The sequence below is a fragment of the Hylobates moloch genome, unplaced genomic scaffold, assembly GCF_009828535.3.
Source record: "Hylobates moloch isolate HMO894 unplaced genomic scaffold, HMol_V3 SCAFFOLD_13, whole genome shotgun sequence".
Classification (NCBI taxonomy): Eukaryota; Metazoa; Chordata; class Mammalia; order Primates; family Hylobatidae; genus Hylobates; species Hylobates moloch.
This window is the reverse complement of record NW_026652288.1, coordinates 69,645,463-69,671,527: the sequence shown is the minus strand read 5'-3', so window position 1 is coordinate 69,671,527 and position 26,065 is coordinate 69,645,463. Positions and strand designations below refer to the sequence as shown.

The 26,065-nt window shown below is 37.0% G+C and overlaps 1 protein-coding gene across 3 annotated transcripts in view; it reads left to right on the top strand.

Annotated features, from left to right (window-relative positions):
• Positions 1 to 26,065, top strand: part of DHX36 (DEAH-box helicase 36) — a 70,286-nt gene that overhangs the window by 21,385 nt on the left and 22,836 nt on the right. For all 3 annotated transcript variants that reach the window (XR_009209529.1, XR_009209530.1, XM_032173898.2), the window contains exons 10-22: positions 3,625 to 3,765; positions 4,059 to 4,161; positions 4,887 to 4,974; positions 9,504 to 9,559; positions 11,036 to 11,100; positions 12,147 to 12,290; positions 14,692 to 14,809; positions 15,556 to 15,654; positions 19,560 to 19,733; positions 19,878 to 19,964; positions 21,281 to 21,364; positions 23,669 to 23,768; positions 23,860 to 23,950. Coding sequence is in view for 1 of the 3 variants with exons in the window: in XM_032173898.2 (XP_032029789.1) it covers positions 3,625 to 3,765; positions 4,059 to 4,161; positions 4,887 to 4,974; positions 9,504 to 9,559; positions 11,036 to 11,100; positions 12,147 to 12,290; positions 14,692 to 14,809; positions 15,556 to 15,654; positions 19,560 to 19,733; positions 19,878 to 19,964; positions 21,281 to 21,364; positions 23,669 to 23,768; positions 23,860 to 23,950 (1,350 nt within the window). In the remaining 2 variants the exon portion in view is untranslated. The remainder of the gene's footprint in view (positions 1 to 3,624; positions 3,766 to 4,058; positions 4,162 to 4,886; positions 4,975 to 9,503; positions 9,560 to 11,035; positions 11,101 to 12,146; positions 12,291 to 14,691; positions 14,810 to 15,555; positions 15,655 to 19,559; positions 19,734 to 19,877; positions 19,965 to 21,280; positions 21,365 to 23,668; positions 23,769 to 23,859; positions 23,951 to 26,065) is intronic.

The window sequence follows — 26,065 nt, the reverse complement described above, 5'->3', positions numbered from 1 at the left end:
TCCCTCAGCATTCTGACCACTGGCCTTTTGCTGCTAGCAGACTTCTCCAGGAGTTTGTATAGAATTGTATTTGTATTCTTTGATGGGAAAAAGGCTGAGAAGCACAGCCCCATAGGATCAGGTTCAAATTCCTTACCTGGTCATTCCAAGGCCCTTTACAGTGTGTCCCCGTCTTCTTTTCTAGCCTCATTTCCCAGTCGTGTGTCCTGTGGCCTGCTTGTGCTAAGTATACCATTCCATAATGGTGTATTTAGCATGCCATGCCCTCTCATTCATGAATTTGCGCTGTTATGTTTTTCTTCCTCTTAGACCTTTATATGCCATCTTCTCCATCCTTTCATGTGTACACTATTGATGATATAAAAAAAATCCCAGCTTCGTTGCTTGTTAAGCCTTCCCTAATTCCTCTCACAGACTTGGATTCTTTCTTTCTTTTTCTTTTTTTTTTTTTTCGAGACAGTTTCACTCTGTCGCCACGCTGGAGTGCAGTGGCATGATCTCTGCTCACTGCAACCTCCGCCGCCCAGGTTCAAGCAATTCTCCTGCCTCAGCCTCCCGAGTAGCTGGGACTACAGGCACATGCCACCATGCCCAGCTAATTTTTGCATTTTTAGTAGAGATGGGGTTTCACCATGTTGGCCAGGATGGTCTTGATCTCTTGACCTCATGATCCGCCCACCTCGGCCTCCCAAAGTGCTGGGATTACAGATGTGAGCCACCACGCCCTACCTTTAGTTCTTTCTCATCTGTATTCCTATACCACTTGTATCATATCTCTTATAACCCTTATGTTATTTGTTGTGTAGTGTATCTCTATATTTGCCTCTTGCACTAGATTTCAAACTTTTCGGGGTCCAGGATTTTGTCTTATTTTAGTAACTAGTACATAGCACAGTGCCTGACCTACGGTAAATCTGAATGAAAAAAAGGGTAGCCAGGCATGGTGGCTCATGTCTGTAATCCCAATGCTTTGGTAGGCAGAGGCGGGGCAGATCGCTTGAGCCCAGCAGTTCAAGACCAGTCTGGGCAATGTGGTGAAACCCCCTATCTACGGAAAATACAAAAATCAGCTGGGTGTGGTGCCATGCGCTTATAGTCCCAGCTACTCAGGACGCTGAGGTGGGAGGATTTCTTGAGCCTGGGAGGTGGAGACTGCAGTGAGTGGAGATCACACCACTGCACTCCAGCCTAGGTGACTAAGGGAGACCCTGTTTCAAAAAAAAAAGGGGATTGGGGGATAGATGTAGAAACACTTGGGATGAGATTTTTCAAATCTCTGAAGTTCTCTTAAGAAAACCAGGAAGTGAGAGTGGAAGGTGAGAGCAAAGGTCCTACAACCATTTTTACATGAAGAAAAATCTGCTGAGTTTTGTCCAGGCATTTATTTCACAAGTATTTATTAAGCTTTATGCCTTGCACTGTGCTAGGGTCTAAGCATAAAGCAAAGAGAGACTTGGTATATGCTCTCAGAATTTATTTGTAGACAGGGAGACACGTAAGCTACTATATATAAAGTCTAAGGGAAGTGAAGAGTATATTGGAAATCAGATTATATATATTAGGTAGAGACTGGGCAAGTTAGGAAAGCAGTGGAAGTCAAAGTAGGAAAGAGGGAAATGTATGTATCAGAGAAGGTAGAACATACTAAAAGCCTCAGAGAGGCAGCACGTAATGGTCTTCCATGTCCTGATTTTATCATCAGTGGCCATAAATTTTCTGTACACTTCCCTCTTCATTTCCACTTTTTGCCATGTGTCCCACACCCTATCATGACACATTTAGCAATTGCTTGCCAGGAAAATAATAGGCAACTGCTTGGCAACAATGAAAACAAAGTTTTGAGGATCAATAATCTGAAGGCACCTGATGGAAACTTGCTTTCTTAAGCTCCCTGGATGTCAGGGAATGCATATGGAATTGTAGCCAAGCAGTCTCTTGAAGCAAAAAGATGGTATCTGTGCATTTGCCATCTGCTCATCAGCTCTAAGAGGAGAATTGAATGAGGGTAGTCCTTGGTTAGAGATTTTCATCAGAAGCTCCCGGCTATCCCCTTCCCAGAAGAAGAGCTGCACAGCAGGGAGGTAGCAAAGAGAATACAATGACCAGAACAAGAGCAGGGCAAGATGATATGGAGGGTTGTGATTGGAGGTGGGAGGATTGAAGGTTACCTCTGTTCTGCAATTTCTGGGAAGGGAGCCGACTTTGGGCCCATCCTGCTGACTAGGACCAGTCTGTCTTAGGTTGCCATACCTCAAGTAGGTGCTTCTGTATGTATCGAAGACTTAGGGGAATTCTGGGTCACAGGTACTGAATAGGGGAGGGGATTAACACTTTCTGGGTGTCTGCTATACATGAGGCTTTATCACTTTTTTTTTTTTTTTACTTTATCACATTTTTAAAAATCTCATGCCAGTACTGTTACAAACATTAATCTCTCAAATAAGATAACTAAAGGCCAGATGTTTAATGCCTTATCTAAGGCCACACAGCTAGCAGAGTAAGGATGTTAATTCTGATTAATTGGAGTCCATGCTCCAACCCCTCCCCCATTCCATCTAGATGCTGTCCTCTAGTTGAGCTCAGAGACTCCTTGGGGTTAAAGTGTGGGTTCATTTTTGTCTTTTCCCACCTCGTGCCTCGCAGGACTGACAATGATAGGTAGAATTACTGTCCAGATGTGCCCTCTATGGTTTTAGCAATCACTACAGGATGGTAGTAGAATCATAGTACAGCACTCGATTGACATATAAGAGACTTGAATACTGATTCTGGATCTGCCATTAGCTACAACTGTGTGACTGAGCAGAATTAAATAGTTCTTTAGCGTGGGTCTGTAGATCTGGATATACTTTCTGAATCTCCTGCGGGCACTAATTAAAATTCTTAGATTAACAGACCCAAGGCATACCTACCAAATCCAAATCATCAGGGATGGGATTTAGGAGTCTGTATTTTACAAGCTCTCTGAGGGATTCGATTCTTATGTGCAGTCAGGTTTGGACTTACATTAATGTTAACTTTTGTTCTAAAGCAAACTTAAAATTGAAGGTAAAAGTTACTTTAGTCGGCCGGGCGCGGTGGCTCACGCTTGTAATCCCAGCACTTTGGGAGGCCGAGGCGGGCGGATCATGAGGTCAGGAGATCGAGACCACGGTGAAACCTCGTCTCTACTAAAAATACAAAAAAATTTAGCCGGGCGTGGTGGCGGGCGCCTGTAGTCCCAGCTACTCGGAGAGGCTGAGGCAGGAGAATAGCGTGAACCCGGGAGGCAGAGCTTGCAGTGAGCGGAGATCGCGCCACTGCACTCCAGCCTGGGTGACAGAGCGAGACTCCGTCTCAAAAAAAAAAAAAAAAAAGTTACTTTAGTCTTTTTTAAAAATTTTGACTACTAAAAATGGTCTATAGGTTTATGTACTTCAATAGAGAAGAATGATTTTTATCCAAAATATCAGGTTTTATAAGTTAATGAACACAAACTGATATTTTAGCTAGCATTCACTTGAAAGCATAATGAAAATGTTCTTTAGAATCCTTTTTGAAAATCCTAAATATAAAATATCACAGATTTTAGCTAAAACTAGAGTTTCAAAAAAGTGAAAATATTCAAGAATGTTTTTATTTTAGGTATGTTCCAGAACAAAAAGAACACAGATCTCAGTTTAAGAGGGGTTTCATGCAAGGGCATGTAAATAGACAAGAAAAAGAAGAAAAAGAAGCAATATATAAAGAACGTTGGCCAGATTATGTAAGGGAACTGCGAAGAAGGTAAGTTTATTTTGTCTGAAGGTGAGAAATCAGTGGCTAAATAACTAAAACAAAAAGCCAGGGGCTGGGGGCATCTTCTTGAATCTGTACATACTTAAAGGAGAGCCTTGTGAGTCTCTTACTCGAGCTAAATATTGTGCTGATTTGACTTTTAAGCACTATTACCCCAGTAACTGTCTCTGATCTGTAGATTATGTTCCTCCATTTGCAGATTGAGTTAATTTTAAGCTTTTATAGCAAGTTAACAGAAAACTTGATTAAGTATTTCGTGACTTTGTGTTTAACTTTGATAGGTATTCTGCAAGTACTGTAGATGTTATAGAAATGATGGATGATGATAAAGTTGATCTGAATTTGATTGTTGCCCTTATCCGATACATTGTTTTGGAAGAAGAGGTTAGTTTTGTTTATTTTTCTTTCTTCAGTTAACATAATTTTAATTTTATTAATGTATCAAGGCCATGAAAGATACAATTTTCTTAAATGCTTATGAAATAGACTGGAAGAAATTACTTTTGATACTAGAAATCATCTCATAGTAGCAAAAGATGTAGGCATTTGACCTGTTTGAAGAAAAGACTAAACAAATATATGGATTATAAATCTCATTTTTTAAAAGTGAGCTTAGCTGGATATATATGGATTATAAATCTCATTTTTTAAAAGTGAGCTTAGCTGGATGCGGTGGCTCATGCCTGTAATCCCAGCACTCTGGGAGGCCGAGGCAGGTGGATCACTTGAGGCCAGGAGTTCGAGACCAGCCTGGCCAACGTGGCAAAACCCTATTTCTACTAAAAATACAAAAATTAGCTGGGCGTGGTGACACAGGCCTGTAATCCCAGCTATTTGGGAGGCTGAGCATGAGAATCACTTGAACCCAGGAGGCAGATGATGCAGTGATCCGAGATCATGCCATTGTACTCCAGCCTGGGTGACAGAGCAAGACTCTATCTCAAAAACAATAATTAAAAAAAAAAAAGAAGCTTATATACTTTTAATTATTAACGAAAATTATCCTGAGCTAGTATAATTTTAATGGAGACTTCAGTGTGCACACAATTTTACTGTTACTGCATTTTGTTGATGTAATCCTTTGTAATGGCTATTTCCCCTTCATATAGGATGGTGCGATACTGGTCTTTCTACCAGGCTGGGACAATATCAGCACTTTACATGATCTCTTGATGTCACAAGTAATGTTTAAATCAGGTACTATGTAAATGTATTTTACTGTAATTCAAAGAGTGGTATTTGAATTATATATGGCATGTGTATTTTTTTTCTTTTATTCGAAGAAGTGTTGCTTCTACTAGGTCACAGATGAAGGTGAAGCTTTTTATTTAGTATTATGAAGAGAATATTTTCTTTCTTTTTCACAATTTGCCTAATAAAATTGGCTCTTAAAGCATAGGTATGTGAGGTTTTTCATTTTGTCACTTACTGCTGCAAAAAAGAAATCCCTTGGCCCAGTGTTTCTGAATTCTGAATATACAACAGAGTCACCCATGGAGCTTCTTTAAGATTCAGATACCTAGACCCATCATCACCCCAAATCTAAGAATGTGACCTGAACATCTGAAGTTTTTAAAATTCCTCAAGTGATTTTGATCCTGTATGAACAGCATATTTTGAAACATATGAACTCTAGAGAAATGAATGAGAACATTTTTTTCTATAAAATTGAGTATTTTCAGCAGTCATTAACTTCAAATATAAAAAACTACAAAGAAAATTCTATTTAATTTTTACAGTTCTGAATATAATTTTTTTATTTTGAGATGGAATCTTGCTCTGTTGCCAGGTTGGAGTGCAGTGATGCCATCGCGGCTCACTGCAGCCTCCGCCTCCTTTGTTCAAGCGGTTCTCCTTGCCTCAGTCTCCAGAGTAGCTTCGATTACAGTCATGTGCCACCATGCCCAGCCGACTTTTTGCATTTTTAGTAGAGATGGGGTTTCACTATGTTGACCAGGCTGGTCTCGAACTCCAGACTTGAAGTGATCCTCCCATCTCAGCCTTCCAAAGTGCTGGGACTACAGACTTGAGCCACCACGCGTGGCCTCTGAATATAATTTCTAACCTCACTCTGTTAAAGTGCTTTTGATAAAATTAATTATTTATTATTTTTGAGACAGAGTCTCACTGTGTTGCCCAGGCTGGAGTGCAGTGGTGCGATCTCGGCTCACTGCAACTTCCACCTTCCAGGTTCATGAGATTCTTCTGCCCTGCCTCCTGAGTAGCAGGGACTACAGGCACCTGCCACCATGCCCGCCTAATTTTTTGTATTTTCAGTAGAGACAGGGTTTTACTTTATAAGCCAGGATGGTCTTGATCTCCTGACCTCGTGATCCACCCGCCTCGGCCTCCCAAAGTGCTGGGATTACAGGCATGAGCCACCACGCCCAGCCAGGCAAAATTTATCGGCACTAGAAAATATTTTGATCTAATTGTATTGACTAAAATAATAAACGTGTATATTTATTATTTGTTAAATCCTGTTATGCTCTGAAAGCATTCTTTGTAATTAAAATTATTTACTATCTGGCTTGCAAAGTATTTTGATCTAATTGACTTCTCTATAAAGAAATACTGCTTTCTGTTTTTTTTGTGTGTGATAACTTTATAGAAAAATTTGTCATGATTAGACAGCTGAATTTTTCAAACAACTCGAATTTTTTATTGGCTAAATCTTCTAACTCTGACCTTTCCTTCCCCCATTATTATAAACATTATTGTATAGTGTACTTATAATTTTAAAAAATGTGTGTGCATATATTTACCAATAAAGATAAGATATATACCAAAATATAATATTATCATTTAGTGTATGTGATGGAGAGTGGGAAACGGGTGTGATTTTATAGATTATTATAATTGACTTCGTTAACTTTCTATTTTGAATTAATTATTCTCAAGGAAAGAGTTGCTAATGTATACACTTCCACTACCAGCTCAATTCCTTTTAAAGGAAATCTTTCCAGAACTTGAGTGTTTTTTCTCAAATTATTTTGAAAAAAATTTAGCCTTGATAATCAGTTGTATAATTAACCACTATCATGGGGAGAGAATTGGCCTAACTCTGTGCTGAGGAGTTGAGTTTTGAAACTCAGTTTATTAAATGCTTATCAATTTCTTGTTTTTTTTCTTTTCATAAGAGTAAAGATTTTGTTCTCATTAACTCTCTTAGTTGTATGGTGTCAGCAATATAATTTTTTTTTCCCAATTATATAGTCTTCAACAGAATTGTTTTTACTTTTATTATCCCTGGCTAACTTTTTAAACTTTTTGTAATGAAACATTTTAAACATACAAAAAAACTAGAGAAACTTTTTTTTTTTTTTTTTTTTTGTGGTGGAGTCTCGCTCTGTTTCCCAGGCTGGAGTGCAGTGGCACGATCTCGGCTCACTACAACCTCCGCCTCCCAGGTTCAAGCAGTTCCCTGCGTCAGTCTCCCGAGTAGCTGGGATTATAGGCACCCAACACCACGCCTGGCTAATTTTTGTATTTTTAGTAGAGACAGGGTTTCACCATCTTAGCCAGGTTGGTCTTGAACTCCTGACCTTGTAATCCACCTGCCTTGGCCTCTCAAAGTGCTGGGATTACATGTGTGAGCCACTGCAACCGGCCAAAACTAGAGAACCTTAATGATTATCATATATATATATATCCATGACTTCAGTGCCAACAATTATTTTTTCAGTCCTAGTTTTTTCTTAAAGTCAATTGCAGCTGTCACATTTCATTTCTAAATGTATAAGCAAGAATCTCTAAAGGCAATTTTCTATATAACCATCATGTCTTTATTGTACCTAATTCTTAATACCATCTAATAATCCAGTCCGTAATCAGATTTTCCCATTTTTCTGAAAAGTGTCTTTCACAACTAGCCTGCTCAAACTATGGAAAATATCAACATCTTTTGATCTAGCTCTAGAACATTGCTCCCCTCCCCTCCCTGCTTCTCCTCATGGTAATAAAGTCATAGAAAAGACCAGGCCAGTTGTTCTCTAATAAGTCTAACTTTCTGAATTTGTCTGACTCTTTATGCTATCATTTCATTTGATTCTCTCTTAACCTTTGTTTCCTGTAACTTGGAAGTTATATCTGAAAGCTTGATTCAATTCAAGTTAAGTATTTTTGGCTTGAATATTATAGTTGTAATATTTCATACCATCACAGAAACAAGTAATTCAGAGCATTCTTTTTTAGCAACATCAGTTGCTTGGCAGCTGTTTACTACTTTTTATTTTTAAGATTCGTAAAATCTCTTCACAGTCAGTCAGAGTCCATGGGGATCATCATATCCTTTAGATAACAACAGTTCTTTTCTGGGGAAATATAGCTGACTTGAATCATTTGGGCATTTAAGTCAGATTGCATTTTCGTAAGCATAGTTAAATGTGAAATTAACCCTTGCTTTCTTAATACTCTCCCTTTCACCCATCACTATATTACAGCAGACTTTCTGTGTTGGCTAATAATCATGAATGGGCTTGAGCTATTTCATTTGGAAACTTAAAAAGTAGGAATTTCTTATATTTTTAACAAAATATGTTTAAAATGTAGGTCACTTTTGGAATGTATTATTATTATTATATTTTTTGAGACGGAGTCTTGCTCTGTCACCCAGGCTGGAGTGCAGTGGCGTGACCTCGGCTCACTGCAAGCTCCACCTCCCGGGTTCACGCCATGCTCCTGCCTCAGCCTCCCAAGTAGCTGGGACTACAGGCGCCTGCCACCACGTCCGGTTAATTTTTTGTATTTTTAATGTAGACGGGGTTTCACCGTGTTAGCCAGGATGGTCTCAATCTCCTGACCTCGTGATCTGCCCGCGTCGGCCTCCCAGAGTGCTGGGATTACAGGCATGAGCCACCGCGCCTGGCCTGGAATATATTATTTTTAACAAGGACTATTTCATTATTTTCTAACTAGGACATGGGTATTTAATAAGTAATCTGCTCTAAAAATTTAGATATTATCGGTTTGATTAAAATAGTGAGGATTGCCAGGTGCAGGGCTCATGCCTGTAATCTGTAATCCCAGTACTTCGGAAGGCTGAGGCTGATGGATTGCTTTAGTTCAGGAGTTCAAGACCAGCCTGGGCAACATGGCAAATCCCCATCTCTACAAAAAATACAAAAATTAGCCAGACATGGTTGTGCATGCCTGTGGTCTCAGCTACTCGGGAGGCTGAGGTGGGAGGATCACTTGAACCCAGGGGGCAGAGGTTGCAGTGAGCAGAGATCACACCACTGCACTCACCCGGGCAACAGAGTGAGACCCTGTCTCAACAGAAAAATAGGATCACCCAAAGTGTACAAACATATTCGTGTTAAACAGAATTTTTGTCTATTCATTCAATTTTTATTGGTGTAATTTGAAAAGATTACTCCCAACTTTTGAGCATTCTTTAAGAATTTGGGGAAAATACTTATCAATATGAAATAAACTAACAGAACAAAATGTTAGCTTGGACTTGGAGCACTCAGAAAACAAGACTATAAAGAAATTAAGTTGGTCTGTTTGTATGTAGAAATATAAATAAAGAATTGTTTGGTTCACTTAAACACATGGGCAATTTGTCAATAACTCAGATGGTTTAGCTGTTTTCATTAAATAATGTTCAATTCTTATCAAAAAAAGAATTAAGTGGTTCAGCTTCTGAATTCATTGTCTCATATGTGTTTGTTGGAGTTTTCTGCAACTCTTTATCTTAAAATTTAATTCTCTTTAATTTTCAGATAAATTTTTAATTATACCTTTACATTCACTGATGCCTACAGTTAACCAGACACAGGTATGTTAAATGGATACATTTGTTAAATGTATTTCAAACTGAGGTAAGCTTTAAGGACTGCTTGTTACGTGTTTTCCTTTATTTTTTTTAAGGAGCATTTTCAAATAGTAATTCATGTAAAAAATACTTCTTTGAGAACCTTTGCAAATGAGTCTTCAGGGGATGATTGCTCAAAAACTTGAATATCAGCGGATAACCCACAAATCAGATTAGTTTTGTTTACATTAGGGAAAAGTTTAAAGAATTGGTTTCACCAGTAACTTGGTTGGGTTTCCTGAGTAAGAGAAAAAGGTATGTGAGTACTACTAAAAGTAACCAAACCTAGAAATTAATAATCTGTGACATACTACAGTTTGATGATGATTTGAGATTTAATTTCACAAAATCAGTATATTCACAGGTATAAAATTTCTTGTTTCAATAATGTATTATGAATGTTTGGCTCCATCAGATACAAGCACTTTCCTAGTTAGAGTGAACACTACATTCTCAGAGGCAAGATAATTTTATGATCTATAGTATTTGCAGGTTCTTGGAAAATGAAATTGATTAGAAAACCTGCTCCTCTCCCCATTTCTAGTTTATCCTTTTCTCTTTTTATAAGAAAATATCAAGATATTTTTCTTTGAGACCCTTTTAATATTTTTGTTGCTGATACCTTAGTCACGAATTAGATACAGAGTACATACCTGAGAGAAGAGAGGGGGCAAGAAAGAAAACTCTTGATTCCAAAGGCTGAAAGAGTATCCATCATGGAAGTATTCATCTTCGACACCATAACCTAGTAAATTATGTATTCCTTTGCTGGAGAGTATGTGAATAGCCTGGGAAACATTTTCTGTATTGATTACCAGTTTTGTAAATGAAGGGATAAGTTTATGCTTTTTGTTTGTTTGTTTGCATTATCGCCAGTGGTACTTGATTACCTATCTTCTTTCTACTTTAGTGACATTGTCGGGTTGTGGGGCAGTATTTGTAGAATTTCCCATTTAAAGAGGATTTTTTTTTTTCACTCCAATCTGATCTCAAGCTAGTAGACAGTGGTTGGTACAGCTGCACAGTTGACATTTATTCTGCTGGGTTGGGCATCTGCCTGATTGTTCAGTGTTCTTACCCATGGAGATTTGACTTCATTATTCTTGTCCTTAACATAAATATCCCCGCCTCTACTTTATAACCTCCAGCTTTTGTTAAAAAACTGCTGTAAATTTAAATAATGATACCTCATTGGAAATCTTGTTTGTGATAAGATTGTGACATCTGTGGGAGATTTAGTGTGGTTTACCAAAAGATAATTTCGCAATATTGAAAATGATCTATACTTCATAAATACATCGATAAATATTAGATGTATATATCAGTGAATGAATATAGAATGCTAAAAATGAACAGTATCTGAGGTAATTCCTCTAATTACAGATATAATGTATTAGAAGTTAGTATACTTTTGTGATTCTGATGTATTTGTTTTTACAGGTGTTTAAAAGAACCCCTCCTGGTGTTCGGAAAATAGTAATTGCTACCAACATTGCGGAGACTAGGTAAAAATAGTTTTAAATATCAAATACTGATGATTACATAAGTTTTAAACACCATAAAGTGTTTATATACCTTAATCTTTTTTCTCTACCACATGCCTTGTAATTTATTAAAAATAAAACGTTTTTTATGGCAGTGAGCATAGTTTTATTTTTTGTGGGCTTTTTTGAGACCAGGTCTCATTCTGTCACCCATGCTGGAGTGCAGTGGCATGATCATGGCTCACTGCAGCCTTGATCTCCTCAGCTCAAGTGATCCTTCCACCTCAGCCTCCCAAGTAGCTTGTACTACAGGCTTGTGCCACCACACCCGTTTGATTTTTTAAATTTCTTGTAGAGATGGAGTCTCACTATGTTGCCCAGGCTGATCTCTAACTCCTGGGCTCAAAATGATCCTATTGCCTCAACCTCCCAAAGTGCTGGGATGACAGGCCTAAGCCACCATGCATGGCCAGTTTTGTGGGGGTTTTTTAACCTATAGTAATGCTTTAGCTCAGAAATAGCATTTTGGGTGTTGGATTTTGTTTGTTTTGTTTTCCTAAAGAAACATGGGAGCTGAGGTAAATTTTGTCCTTTCACCTGTTTCTGGTTGGGGGTAATATTTGGTAATTAGTTATATCCAGCCTTGAAATGTTCTTGTATTCTCTTGGAGGTACTAAGATGTAGTTTAGTCACTGAAACAGATTCTTTTATGGAAGCTGATATTAAACCATGCCGTTGGGGCTCCCATAGTGCTAGGTATGAGGCAACCTGTGATATTTGACTGTAGGCAAGTAAGAATTTAGTATATGATCTGAAGAACTAATGCTGTGCTGTTACTTACAGTGCCTGACACTGCCTACTGTTAGGTACTCGATCCCTATAATATTGGTAAATGTGGGTGTGAAGAGTAGTGAAAATCCTGAATGGCTAAAATCATTTGATGCAGTAAAAAAAAAAAAAAATGCTCTGAAATCCCTATTTATAGGTCTTTTATAGGTTAATAGTGCTTTTGATGTGTGTGTGTGTGTGTGTTTTTTTAACATTTTATATATCTGTTTTCCAAACAGCATTACCATAGATGATGTTGTTTATGTGATAGATGGAGGAAAAATAAAAGAGACACATTTTGATACTCAGAACAATATCAGTACAATGTCCGCTGAGTGGGTTAGTAAAGCTAATGCCAAACAGAGAAAAGGTCGAGCTGGAAGGTAAGGTGGGAACTCTGTCCAAAGCTTTTAGAACACACAAAAATTTTGTGTAACAAAATGTGATGCTGGCATTTAAAGATATTTATTAAAAGAGTTACCTTTCTTATTATTTTGAGCTTACTGCAAAACGTTTTTAAATAGGAAAGTTGTTTTAATCGTAGTTTGTTTGGAAAAGTATCTGCCAAGTTTTCTATTTTATGAATCTTTTGCCTTCAATTTCTAAATTTGATTAATAAGCTATGTTACTTATAATAGTTGGTTTTCATTTTTTTAAAGTATATGTTGTGTAGTAATAGCAACTAATACTTTTTGAGTGTCAGATCATCTCCTGAACACTTGATTCATATTAACTTTCTTAATCCTCACTACAGTACTGTGAGGTAGGTTATTATATCCATTTTATGGATAAGGAAATTAAGGTACAAGGAAATTAAATGACTTGTCCAAAGTCCCATAGCTTTCTAAATTACAGAGCCAGGATTTGAATCCAGGCATTCTGACTACACAGTCTAGGCTCCTAATCACTGAATTTTATAGCAGTACTGATTTTTCACCAGTAGTTTTCAATGAAAGCACAAGGAAAGTACTTTTCCTCATAATGTCACAATAACTTAAGAAGTAAAACTATCTCTGTCTTAATGGTAGGAAAAATGATTTGTCTTGAACTTTTACAAAGAATTGGACTTTAATGCATATTTCACAGTATTTCTGCACTTATTCATATGAGTGATAAGAGCCATATATGGACTTTCAGAAGAGGGTTTTTCTTTTGCCTCTTACAAATAAAATAAGAGATTTCCATTAATCTTTCGATACAGACTTAAGAAAAGGAGAGTTGAAAGAAAACTTTACAGACCATTTATCAACCCCTTGTTTTAAGTTTTACAGTATCTATAAAGCTCTGACTGACTTGCTGTAATCTTTGCACATTATCCCAGTATAATTTGAATTCAAGACAGCTTATTAGGTAGTTGATGCTATTGAACCAAAATCATGGTTTAGTCAAAGAAGTATACCTTCCTAATATCAGTTATCAGGGAATAACTTGATAAGGGACCCAGAAAGACTGAGGTTTTCCCATGTAGACCCATCACCTCTAAATATTGATTCAAAAAGTATTCACCATAGTGAACAGGTTTTGGCACACCTTTATATGTGAATAATAAACATACTAAGCCTTATATGTGTTCCATGAAACAATAATAGAGTTAAATACTAATCCTTCGTCCTCACTCCTGTGCTGTAGGTTAATTGTAGAATTGCTGTTTTAATTTAAAAGGAAAATAGTCTTTTGTAGGCTCCATGGATAAAAATTCCTTTAGCAAAGCCTTATTATTTTGGAGATCAGAAAAAGCTATACTATGTGGCTCTCAATGGAGGTACTCTTATTTTAGTTTCTATTGGAGAGGTATTCAGGTATTGTATATAATAGACAATGGGTCTATGTAGACTCATAGAAAAAATAGCTAAGATTTTTAGAATTCATTTTTGTTCCTATAGCAGCAAGAGCCTAAAGAAATATCTATTCTACTTGAGAATACATGAATATGGTCACCTCTTCACATCTAGTTTTTTTTTTTTTTTCGATGAAATCTCACTCTGTTGCCAGGCTGGAGTACCTGGCACGATCTTGGCTCACTGCAACCTCTGCCTGCTGGGTTCAAGTGATCCTCCTGCCTCGGCCTCCCAAGTAGCTGGGACTACAGGAGCACACCACCACACCCAGCTAATTTTTTGTATTTTTTTTTTTAGTACAGATGGGGTTTCACCATGTTGGCCAGGCTGGTCTCAAACTCCTGACCTTAGGTGATACACCCGCCTCGGCGTCCCAGAGTGCTGGGATTACAGGTGTGAGCCATCGCGCCCGGCCTACATCTAGTCTTATTGTTCAAAAAATGGTATCATTCAAGGCTCTAGTTACATACATAAAACAGAAACTTTTAATATCCCTCTGAGAACTCACTAAATAGAATATACGGTACTTAAAATGTTTTTCAGCAATATAGACAGGTTAGCATAAAGCCAGGATTCATTACATAATATGATTGATCACAAGGCATACTTGAGGTTACTATTCTTAGCCTTAACTAGGAGACTGCTGTTACTGAGCACAGTAATTTGGAATCTGTCAGAAATAGGGAAGCAAATTATTGGCATGGGGAGGAATTATTGTGTATCTTTCTTAAAACTGTGACGAGGGTAGAGGGTGTAGGGTTTTTCTAAACAGAAGAAATACATGATTCATAAAAAGGAAAAAATAATTATGTACATTAGCTATTATGTGGCGTGTAAGAAATAGATATTGGCTACTTCCCTGCCTACTATTTTCTCTGCAGTTCTAAAAAGTCATTGACGACTGTCCCTCTGTTTCATTTTGTTGTTGTTGTTGTTTTTTCTTAAGAGTTCAACCTGGTCATTGCTATCATCTGTATAATGGTCTTAGAGCAAGTCTTCTAGATGACTATCAACTGCCAGAAATTTTGAGAACTCCTTTGGAAGAACTTTGTTTACAAATAAAGGTAAATTAGGTGGGAGAATGAAGAAATTAAATGGAAGTGATCTCATTTTCAACATCTTTTATAGAACAAAGTACTGTATTAATCTCCAAGAAAGAATTATTAACTCACAATTTATTTCGTGGGTGTGTTAGTAAATTGTGTATTTAAACTTTCTTCAAATGTATATTATACACTTTTAAATTATACACTGCTCTAGAGGAGGCAGGCTGCCTGTGTTTGAATCCTGCTTCCACCCCGGAAAAGCTAGTTCTGTTATATTGGGAAGGTTGTTTAAATTAACCTCCTAAAATTCTTAGAACAGTGCCTGGCACGTAGTAAGTGCTCAGTAAACATTAGCTACTGTTATTACATGTTAACATGTCATCCTTCATTATAAACTACTTATTTTTTCAGTATCTTGTGTCTTTTGATATAGTTAGCCTTATTTTGAAGATAGTGAGTAATCAACTTGTTCATTGAGATTTTAGCCAGCTACTTTTGAAGATAGTGGGTGATCAACTTGTTCATTGAGATTTTAGCCAGCTACTTTTCCTATTAATAGAGTTGATGGTAGAAAGTAGTAATATATATAGGACTTTAAACATGGTTTTATGGAAATACAAACATAATTTTAATTCATTTTGGTAAAATAACTTGAAAGTCATGTATAAATTTGATGCTTTGAGTCATCAGCCCAGGTAGGACTAAGTTGTAATGCTAATATATTAATATTATATGTGTTTAATTATATTTGTCTGCCCCCCTAGATTTTAAGGCTAGGTGGAATTGCTTATTTTCTGAGTAGATTAATGGACCCACCATCAAATGAGGCAGTGTTACTCTCCATAAGACACCTGATGGAGCTGGTAAATTTGTTTTCTTGTTTTTTTAATTCTAACTTAGAATACTAGAGCATGTAAGCCAGTTAATTATAATGTTTACTCTCATTACTGCAAAGTAGACCAATAATGTCCAATGCCAAATTTGATTTGCTATTTGACTGTCAATGTAGAACCATCAGGTTATGAGATAGGCATTAGAAAGATATCTTCATAATAATTCTTAAAAGACTAGGATCTTTCTGCACATTTTTTTTCATTGTAGGCCTGATTTAAGATTACATAAAATTTGAAATTTTTAAGTTACTCGTCTTTAATTACTGGCAAGTAAAACAAATGTGCAGCTAAATGATTTATCACAAAGGAAGGACTATCTAGTAATTACTTACATCAAGAAGAACATTCCCAGTATGCTAAAAGCCCCCTTCCTACCCTCTCGTAATCACTCCACTGTCCCTTACTCCTAATCATGATAGATAACCTCTATCATGACTTTAACTATAATGGCTTGCTTTTTTTTTTTTTTTTTGATGGTTTTACCATACAAGTATGCATCTTCATAAAGAGTTCAGTTTTGCCTATTTCGTGAACTTTACGTGAACCCATACAGAATGTGTGTGGTTTTTTTGTTTTTTGAGGGAGCAGAGCTCTGGATTATTTTACTTAATATTATGAGAGTCAAATGTATTGTTGCTTTAGCTATGGTTTTTTTTTCTTTATCCTCTTTTTTTTTTTTTTTTGAGACAGAGTCTCACTTTGTCACCCGGGCTGGAGTACACTGGCATGATCTCAGATCACTGCAACCTCCACGTCCTGGGTTATAAGGTACATGTATGATCAAGTTGGGTAGATAACGCTCAACGGTTTTCCATAGTTGCAAACCACTTAAACTCCTACCAGTGGTGGATGAGAGTTCCCATTGCTTTGTAGGTTCACCAACCCTTCTTATTAATCGGCCTTTTATTCTAACCATGCTGATAGGTATGTAGTGGTTTTAATTTGCATTTCTATGACTGTTGTTGAAGTTTTCAGCAGCTTTTATGTTTATTATCCATTTGTGTAGTCTCTTATAAATTACTAGTGTCTGTTTTTCTGTTAGGTTGCAGATCATACTGTCCTTTTGTACTCTTGATCTGCACCTTTTATTGGTTGTATATTGCATATCTGTTTTCAACTTTCCTTTTTTTAATACCTTGATAAATTCCTTTTTTTATTTTATTTTTTTTTTTGGAGAGAGTCTCACTCTGTCACGCAGTTTGGAGTGCAGTAGCATGATCTCGGCTCACTGCAGCCTGCAACCTCCACCTCCCAGATTCAAGCGATTCTCCTGCCTCAGCCTCCTGCTGGGATTACAGGCACCTGCCACCATGCCTGGCTAATTTTTGTATTTTTAGTAGAGATGGGGTTTCACCATGTTGACCAGGCTGGTCTGGAACTCCTGACCTCATGTGATCCGTGTACCTCAGCCTGCCAAAGTGCTGGGATTATAGGCATCAGCCACCACTCCCAGTCTAAATTCCTAATTTTAATGCAGTCAGATGTATCATTCTCAAAGGTTATTGCTTTTTACCCTTTAATAAGTCATTTCCTGAGGTCATAAAGATACATTTTAGAGAATTTTATTGTTTTTTTTTTTTTTTTTTTTTTGAGATGGAGTCTCGCTCTGTCGCCCAGGCTGGAGTGCAGTGGCGCAATCTCGGCTCACTGCAAGCTCTGCCTCCCGGGTTCACGCCATTCTCCTGCCTCAGCCTCTCCGAGTAGCTGGGACTACAGGCGCCCGCCACCACGCCCGGCTAATTTTTTGTATTTTTAGTAGAGACGGGGTTTCACCGTGGTCTCGATCTCCTGACCTCGTGATCCGCCCGCCTCGGCCTCCCAAAGTGCTGGGATTACAAGCGTGAGCCACCGCTCCCGGCTATTGTTTTTGTTTATAATGCATCGGCAGTTGATGTGTGTTGGGGTTGAGGTAGAAATAAAAGTTTTTATAAATAAATGTAGACCATTGACTGAGCACCATTTATAGAAAAGTTCATTTCTTTTTGTCCCTGTTCTGCAGTCTTTGATAGGTCAATGTCTGGATTTGTGTGTCTGTTTCTAGGCTTATTTCTCATCTGTTGGCCTGTATTTCTCTCCTGAGCTGGTATCACATTGCCTTAATTACTCTATCTTTATAACTAATCTTGTTTTCTGGTGGAACAAATCACTCTCTTTCATTCTTCTTCAAGAACGTCTTGACTCCAGAGACTGAGGTGGGAGGACTGCTTGAGCCCAGGAGTTTGAGGGACGCAGTGAGCTGTGCTTGCACCACTGCACTCCAACCCAGATGACAGAACAAGACCCTATCTCTAAAAAAAAATAATAATAATAGTACATTTTTTTAAAACAGAGTGTCTTGGCCCTTCTTGGTGCTTCGTTTTTCCAAATACATTTGAGAATCTCTGGAGTTTGATTTTGATTGAATTCCATCTAGAAATCAGTTTGGGGAGAACTGACTTTTTTACAGTATTGAGTCTTAGCAAAAAGATCATTATCTAGTCCTCTGTTTATTTGAGTATTCAGTCTCAGTATTTTAGAGTTTTCTTTGGGGTTTTATATGTCTTTATTTAGATTTTTTAATAGATTTCAAATATTTAAAAGCAGAATCCAAAAATACCACTAATCTTCTAGGTTAGTGGTATTTTTTACCACTGATAACTAAGATTTAGATATCAAGCTATCTAGGTTCAGAAAACAAGTTGAGAGTTTTCCATTTTTGTTTCTTTTTCTTTTATTTGAAAGAGGTCTTTTAAAAAAAAAAATTAAGGGTATTTTTTCCAAAACTGTTTAGTGAAAATCTGTGTCTGATGGCATGCTTATGGGTTCTTTTATTATTTTTTGCTTGCATCTATATGCCTAGTTATTTTAATTGTGCACTGGAAATTCTCTTTACAAAATTCTTTATAGATAAAAATTTGAAGCTTGGGATGAGGGTAGCTTTTTTTCAGCAAGGATTTGTGTTCCTTTCTGCCAGGAAAAGAGGCCCCAACCTCTGCACTCACCTCCCCTAGATGTCTGTCATTCCCTAACCTCTTAACTTGTAATTCTTTGTTAACTCCTTGTATCTTCAGGCTACTTTTCTAGCTGTCCGCAGTGGGGTGGTTGGACCAAATTACCTAGGGAATCAGAGCAGAAGTCACTCCCATTTTCTACAGTTTTAGATAGTTCCTTTTTCTTTTTTTTTTTTTTTTTTTTTTGAGACGGAGTCTCACACTCTCGCCCAGGCTGGAGTGCAGTGGTGCAATCTCGGCTCACCGCAAGCTCCGCCTCCCGGGTTCACGCCATTCTCCTGCCTCAGCCTCCTGAGTAGCTGGGACTACAGGCGCCTGCCACCATGCCCGGCTAATTTTTTGTATTTTTAGTAGAGACGGGGTTTCACCGTGTTAGCCAGGGTGGTCTCGATCTCCTGACCTCATGATCTGCCCGCCTCGGCCTCCCAGAGTGCTGGGATTACAGGCGTGAGCCACCGCGCCCGGCCGATAGTTCCTTTTTTTTTTTTTTGCTTTTCTGTCTCATGTCACCTAAACTACTAGAATCTAGATAGTGTGCATTATGCATTCCAAATGTATAATAGTGTATCTTTTGTTTTTGTTGTTCGTTTCTACAACTTTTATACTTTATTAGGTGATTTTATTTAACAGAAAGTTTGTCATTTCTGGTATTTCTCTCAACACAGAAAAGCCAAGTTGTGTGTTAATTTTGGTTTTGTTTAAATAAGTTTGTAACCTTTGCTGACCTCACAACTTATGTTTTGGTAGGGAAAACTAAAGCTGAACAATATTCGGGCATTTGGACTTTGAAGAGAGAGTAGTGGCTTGTTACTCTTTTTAAAGCAAGCTAAATCGTTTTAAATGTAATGCTTTACAGGATCTATTTTAAACACTCTTCCTTTACAGAACGCTTTGGATAAACAAGAAGAATTGACACCTCTTGGAGTTCACTTGGCACGATTACCCGTTGAGCCACATATTGGAAAAATGATTCTTTTTGGAGCACTGTTCTGCTGCTTAGACCCAGTACTCACTATTGCTGCTAGTCTCAGTTTCAAAGATCCATTTGTCATTCCACTGGTAAGAAAAATGGAAATAAAACCGAGTTATTTTAGATGTGAACAGGAGTTGCTTAGATATATTTTTCATTAGCGTTTTATTAGAATGTCGTTCTCCGTTATAGCATCACAGCAATTTAAATTGCCTATGTCTGCTATTTTTAAGGGAAAAGAAAAGATTGCAGATGCAAGAAGAAAGGAATTGGCAAAGAATACTAGAAGTGATCACTTAACAGTTGTGAATGCATTTGAGGTAAAAAAAAAAAAAAAAAAATCTTGTCCTGGTTTATGATAGTTTATTCAAATGAAATGCTAATAATAGAATAAGGATCATATTTAACCTTTTGAAATCTGTGTTATAAGGCCAGGCGCGGCGGCTCATGCCTGTAATTATAGCACTTTGGGAGGCCGAGGCAGGTGTATCACCTGAAGTCAGGAGTTTGAGACCAGGCTGGCCAACGTGGTGAAACCCTGTCTCTACTACAAATACAAAAATTAGCTGGGCGTGGTGGTGGGCATCTGAAATCCCAGCTACTCAGGAGGCTGAGGCAGGAGAATTGCTTGAACCCCGGGGCGGGGAGGTTGCAGTGAGCTGAAATCATGCCGCTGCACTTCAGCCTGGGCGATGGAGTGAGACTCAATCTCAAGAAAACCAAAAAAACGAAATCTATATTATCATAAGTATCAGGAATAAATTGCTGAGAATGTTGAAATTTAGCTGAACATTTGAAAAAAGTTATAATTCATTTTCAATTTTGTAATAGCTCATTACATTTACCCTTTTGGGGAAATAAGTTTTTGGTAAGAATGAACAAGTGAATAGTTTATTTTAAAATTTTGTATTTAATAATTTCTTTGTATCTTTGGCTTATTAACACTAATGACAGTCTCTTTCTATTCATTAATAAACTACCCTGTATTCAGATTTAACATATAATGGAGGATCATAATCATGTACATAATTCAGATTAAAGACACATTTTCTGCTCCCAAAAGCCAGGTGTATCTGAGGGTAAACATTTATCACCTATCTTGGTAAAATTTAAATGTAATTTGGTTTTTAGAGGCAGTATCTTTTTTCTGTAGCTCTACATTCTGTTTCATGTGACATATTATGGGAAAGTTAATGTTTTTTTTGTCTTTGAGCTTATTGAGCTTGTCTTTCCTTTTTCCCCATTTCTCTCCTCTTAAAAAAAAAGAAAGCAAACTATAAAGAAAATTTGTGAATTTGAAAATATATAATAGCATTTAAGTCAGTTTAATAGTGTGCTCTTTTTGATTAGTGTGTTATCTACAGTTTGGATGCCATTTTGTGTAAAATACATAATATATTACTGTATACTTAATTGTATAAAGGTCTGGAACTTCAGTGGTGGTTATCTCTTAAGGACTAGGATCATGGGGAGTGTATGTGTTTTTAGTTTTATCAGTTATAAAATTCTTTGAATTTTTTACAAAGAAAATTAAATATTAGTAGAATATTAAGCTTTTACTAAAGTAAAGAGGGAAACCAGTAGTAACCTTTGTTTGCGGGAGGAATATAGATTTCTTCATTTCTTTGCCCCATAGGGCTGGGAAGAGGCTAGGCGACGTGGTTTCAGATACGAAAAGGACTATTGCTGGGAATATTTTCTGTCTTCAAACACGCTGCAGGTAATGGTGAATGTTTTGCAATAATTATCATATATGCTAGATTAGAGAATATATATATCCATTTTGTACAATTAGATCTATAGCAAAAAAGTCAAATATATGGAAATTGAGTATATATTACACAAGGTAATGGGGGATCTTTCTTAAATCAACTGCAACAAAACAAGGAAAAGAAACACAGTTCCAGAGGACAAGAGCAAAGCACAGTAAGGTTCAATTTCTGTTCCTGTCCCCACATTCTAGTTGCTATTTTGATGATTCAAACTGAGAATTTTTGCTAACACTCCTAAAATCTGTTGAAAAGTATCAAATAGGATAGATACCTGTAAGTTTTCTGGTTCAGTATAGTGAAACACTACAGGCAAGCATTTGTAAAACAGAAGAAAACAGTACAGAGGGCATATGCCATCACATTTCAGACTACACTGAACTGGGTATTCGAGGCCAGTGGGAATAGAAATATCTTCATCTTCTCCCAGTACACATACACTCCAGCTATGTGACATGAGGCCTGATACTGGACATTTAACAGATCTACAAAGTAGTAAACAAAAAAATCTAACATACCAAATCAGAAGTGCCCAGTCATTAGCAAAATGGAAAAAAGGATCACCACTATTCGGAAGGAAAGGAAAAGAAGAAAAAGTGGAATGCCATGTTTCAATAGAAGACACCTTTAAACTGTTTCATAATATGGAATAGCTAATAAGAATATGAATTCAGCAAAACGTAGGTTAGAAAATAAACAGTAGAGTGAATGAAAAGACACCTGAGCTAAGAAAACAAATTGAAGATCAAAAGAAATCACAAGGAACAGAATGGACACCCCTTAAAAACAAGTTATTGCCATAGGAAAAAAGCTTGAAGTAATCACAGTTTATGGACATACCTGAAAAAGACAAAAATTAAAGCAATAAGTAAAATCTTAAAGACAGGAAGACAGGACTGATCCACTATGAGAACAGTAGATATTAGTGTCTGCATAGAAATCCTGTGTAATTGAATGTTTATTTTGAGATGTATATAAGAACACTTTTTGAAATGGAAATAATGAACAGAGAAATGAGCAGAAGCATGAAAACATAACTGCATCCAAGTGTTTGAGAATGTCATGTCCAGTCAGGATATGAATTCAGGTGTAAAGAAAAACAACAGGCATTCAAGAAATACTATACCCCTGAGCTCTTCTTGAAAAGCCCATTGAGGGTGAAATGCTGTTAGTTAAAAGGGGAATCACAGTGGAGATTTCAGGAATGGAGAGTGTGTGCTTAATCAGCTGGTGTAGTATCCATTAGAAGTATTTAAATATAGAGTTAATAACAAAACGGTGTTAGGAATTACACATGCAAAATAGAATATAAAGATTATTATCCTGAACAATATAAAATAATGGCAGTAAAAACCAGGAGGTGTCTAAGAAAGTCAGGTGTAAGAAAAATTAGGTGGGGAAAGTCACACCTTTCATAAAAGGGATATATACTTAAATATAACCAACTTTATGTTTCATAATCTCTAAAAGGAATTCCTTAGGAAATATTTCTGTTATGAAAATTTAAGATTCATCTGGCCATTCACTTTCATTTCTATTTAACTTTTCTTTAAATTGAACTAAAGTTAATTGTTTTATAAAGAATTTCTATACTATGATTCTGTTATTAGGATACATTTCTTCTATCAGTATATATACTTAATGGGTGTCTGCAATCTTGTTTATATAGAAGACAGTATTGAGGCAAGGGAAGTACTTTTCTATGTTACTTGGATGCTTTATAATAAGCCATGTATCATTATTTAAAAAAAAAAAACTTAACGCTTACGTGCTATTGTTAACCATATTTAATTCTCAGTAATAGAAATATGGATGTGGATTATTTTCTTTATGCTTTTCTATATTTTTTTAAAAATGGGGGTGGAAAGTAATTTTAAAAATTCTATTAGTCTTTCACAAAATGGAGTAACCCTTAAACATCAGTGGCTATTCCTTACAACATGCAAACTTTGTCTATGAAAAGTCGGGTAATATTTTAGGCTTACAGGCCATAAGATCTCAGTTACAAGCATTGACCTCTGCTGTTGTAGTGCAAAAGCAACCAAATGTAAATGAATGGATGTGGCTGTGTTCCAATAAAATGTTATTGACAAAAACAGCTTCTGTTGTTTGCCAACCCTTGCTTTAAAACATGTTTGCACAAGTGTTTTCATAAAGCAGGGATAGCTTACAACTCAATTTATCTGTTAATGTATATTTTATAGCCTCAATGTGTGAAAGGTATTCTAGTTCTATTTGTTACCATTGCTCCCTAGATGCTGCATAACATGAAAGGACAGTTTGCTGAGCATCTTCTTGGAGCTGGATTTGTAAGCAGTAGAAATCCTAAAGATCCAGAATCTAATATAAATTCAGGTACAGCAGGAAACAGTGTAAATAAGTATCTTTTGTCTATTGTATCAGTATTTTACTTTTCTTTTCCCCTCTATCTTCTCATCCCCCATAGATAATGAGAAGATAATTAAAGCTGTCATCTGTGCTGGTTTATATCCCAAAGTTGCTAAAATTCGACTAAATTTGGGTAAAAAAAGAAAAATGTAAGCATTGAAGATTATTATTAATTACTTGTAATTCTCTTCTTAAACTTTTGAAATCTGCTCATGTAACAAGGCTTATATTATAAATTTGTTCTTATTCATATGTGGGTTATATTCTTCTTCTTTTAATCATTTCAGAGAAGGTGAACTGTTTAGCATTGGTATCACTTTCCCTCACAACACATCCTGGAATCACCTCTCTGGTAACCCATTATTCATAAAGAATGCTACCACGTGATACCAGTGTAAATATTAGAAAAGCCAGCCTGCTAGTAAATACCAGTGGCTGGATAAAGACTGCTTAGAGTAGATTTTATTTCAGAAACTTTTCCTCTTGCCTTACAAATGGATAACTTAGCTCTTTGAATAAAATTGTAATTTCACTATTTTGAGAAATAAAGTATAATAATATATGTATAGGTAGCCTCAATTGGAGACAACAGTGAAGCATGAGCTAGAATGAGCTCATTCTAGCTAAAGGATACAGAGAAACTAAGAGTCACAAATGGCCAGTAGTGTGGTTGCTACTATTTTGGAAGACATTCTGTATTAGAATTATGTATTGAGTCATTAAAATAGTCACTGACCCAGTGCATGATGATTGAGTTTTTAATTTGATAGACGTGTCTTAAGGAAGTAATTTCAAATGTTTTCTAACAGCTATATTGTAAATAATATAGATTTCTGGTAGCCATGGGAAAATTGTGGTTTTATAATACTATAATGCATCTCCATAGGTGGGCATTAAAACAGTCATTGTGTAGTAACATGTAAAATATTTAAACTGACGTTAAATGAAAGTTGGATATTCTAGAATTATAAACATGAAAAAATAAAGACTTTAAAGATAGGCCAAAGTGCAGACATGTTCTTGGGCAGTGGTTCTCAACTGGCGTGATTTTGCCCCCAAAGGGGACATTGGACAGTGTCTGGAGATACTTGTGGTTGTCGTAACAGTGTGTCAGTAGTACTAAAGTAAGAAACCCTATTCCAAGATATAAGGTAATGGGTAGCTGATGAATTTTAATCATTGTGGTTGGATTATTCACATTTTAAGTGACCTAAGTACTTTCTCAAAATAATACTTGGCCAGAAATTTTTTTGTATGTGTGTACCTAACTTTACAGGTAGCTTAACAGTGTGTCACTGTGAAATTCATTTTATTTTCCTCTCTGCCATCCTGGGAGGGCTTTCTGAAAAAATGTAGTTTTCTTTGGACTGGTGCATTGTTTTGGTCCAGACTAGGGGTCAGCAAATTTTGACCTATAGGCCAAAAACTTGTTTTTGTCCTTTTTTTGTTGTAACACAAACATGTTGTTTTCATGTTGTCTATTCTGCTTTCCTTCTACGCTAGCAGAGTTGGACAGAAATTATAGCACCCCAAATATAGACCCTAAAATATTTACTCTCTGGTCCTGTATAGAAATTTGCTGGGCCAGGCACAGTGGCTCACACCTGTAATCCTAGCACTTTGGTTGCCTGAGGCTGTTAGATTATTTGAGCCCAGGAGGTGGAGGTTGCAGTGAGTCAAGATCGCACCACTGCACATTGAGAGATGATGCTACTACTGCAGTCCAGCCTGGGTGACAGAAGGAGACCCTGTCTCAAAAAAAAAAAAAGAAATTTGCCAACTTCTACTGCTCTAGTTATGCAGGGTGGCAGGATGGCATTGGTAAATTGACTTGAAGTGAGAAAAAATAATTTCTGGTTTTATTCTAAGTATTTAAAACTATAAATTCATAACTATGATTCATGATTTTGATTACAAGTATTATGAATTCTTAGAACTTCAGAAGTGGCCGGGTGCGGTGGCTCACACCTGTAATCCTGGCACTTTGGGAGGCCAAGGTAGGCGGACCACCTGAGGTCAGAAGTTTGAGACCAGCCTGGCCAACGTGGTGAAACCCCATCTCTACTAAGAATACAAAAACTAACTGGGCATGGTGGTGGCACATCCCTGTAATCCCAGCTACCCAGGAGGCTGAGGCAGGAGAATCGCCGGAACCCGGGAGGTAGAGGCTGCAGTGAGCTGAGACTGGGCCACTGCACTGCAGTCTGGGTGACAGAGCAAGACTCCGTCTCAAAAAAAAAAAAAAAAAAAAAAAACTTCGAAAG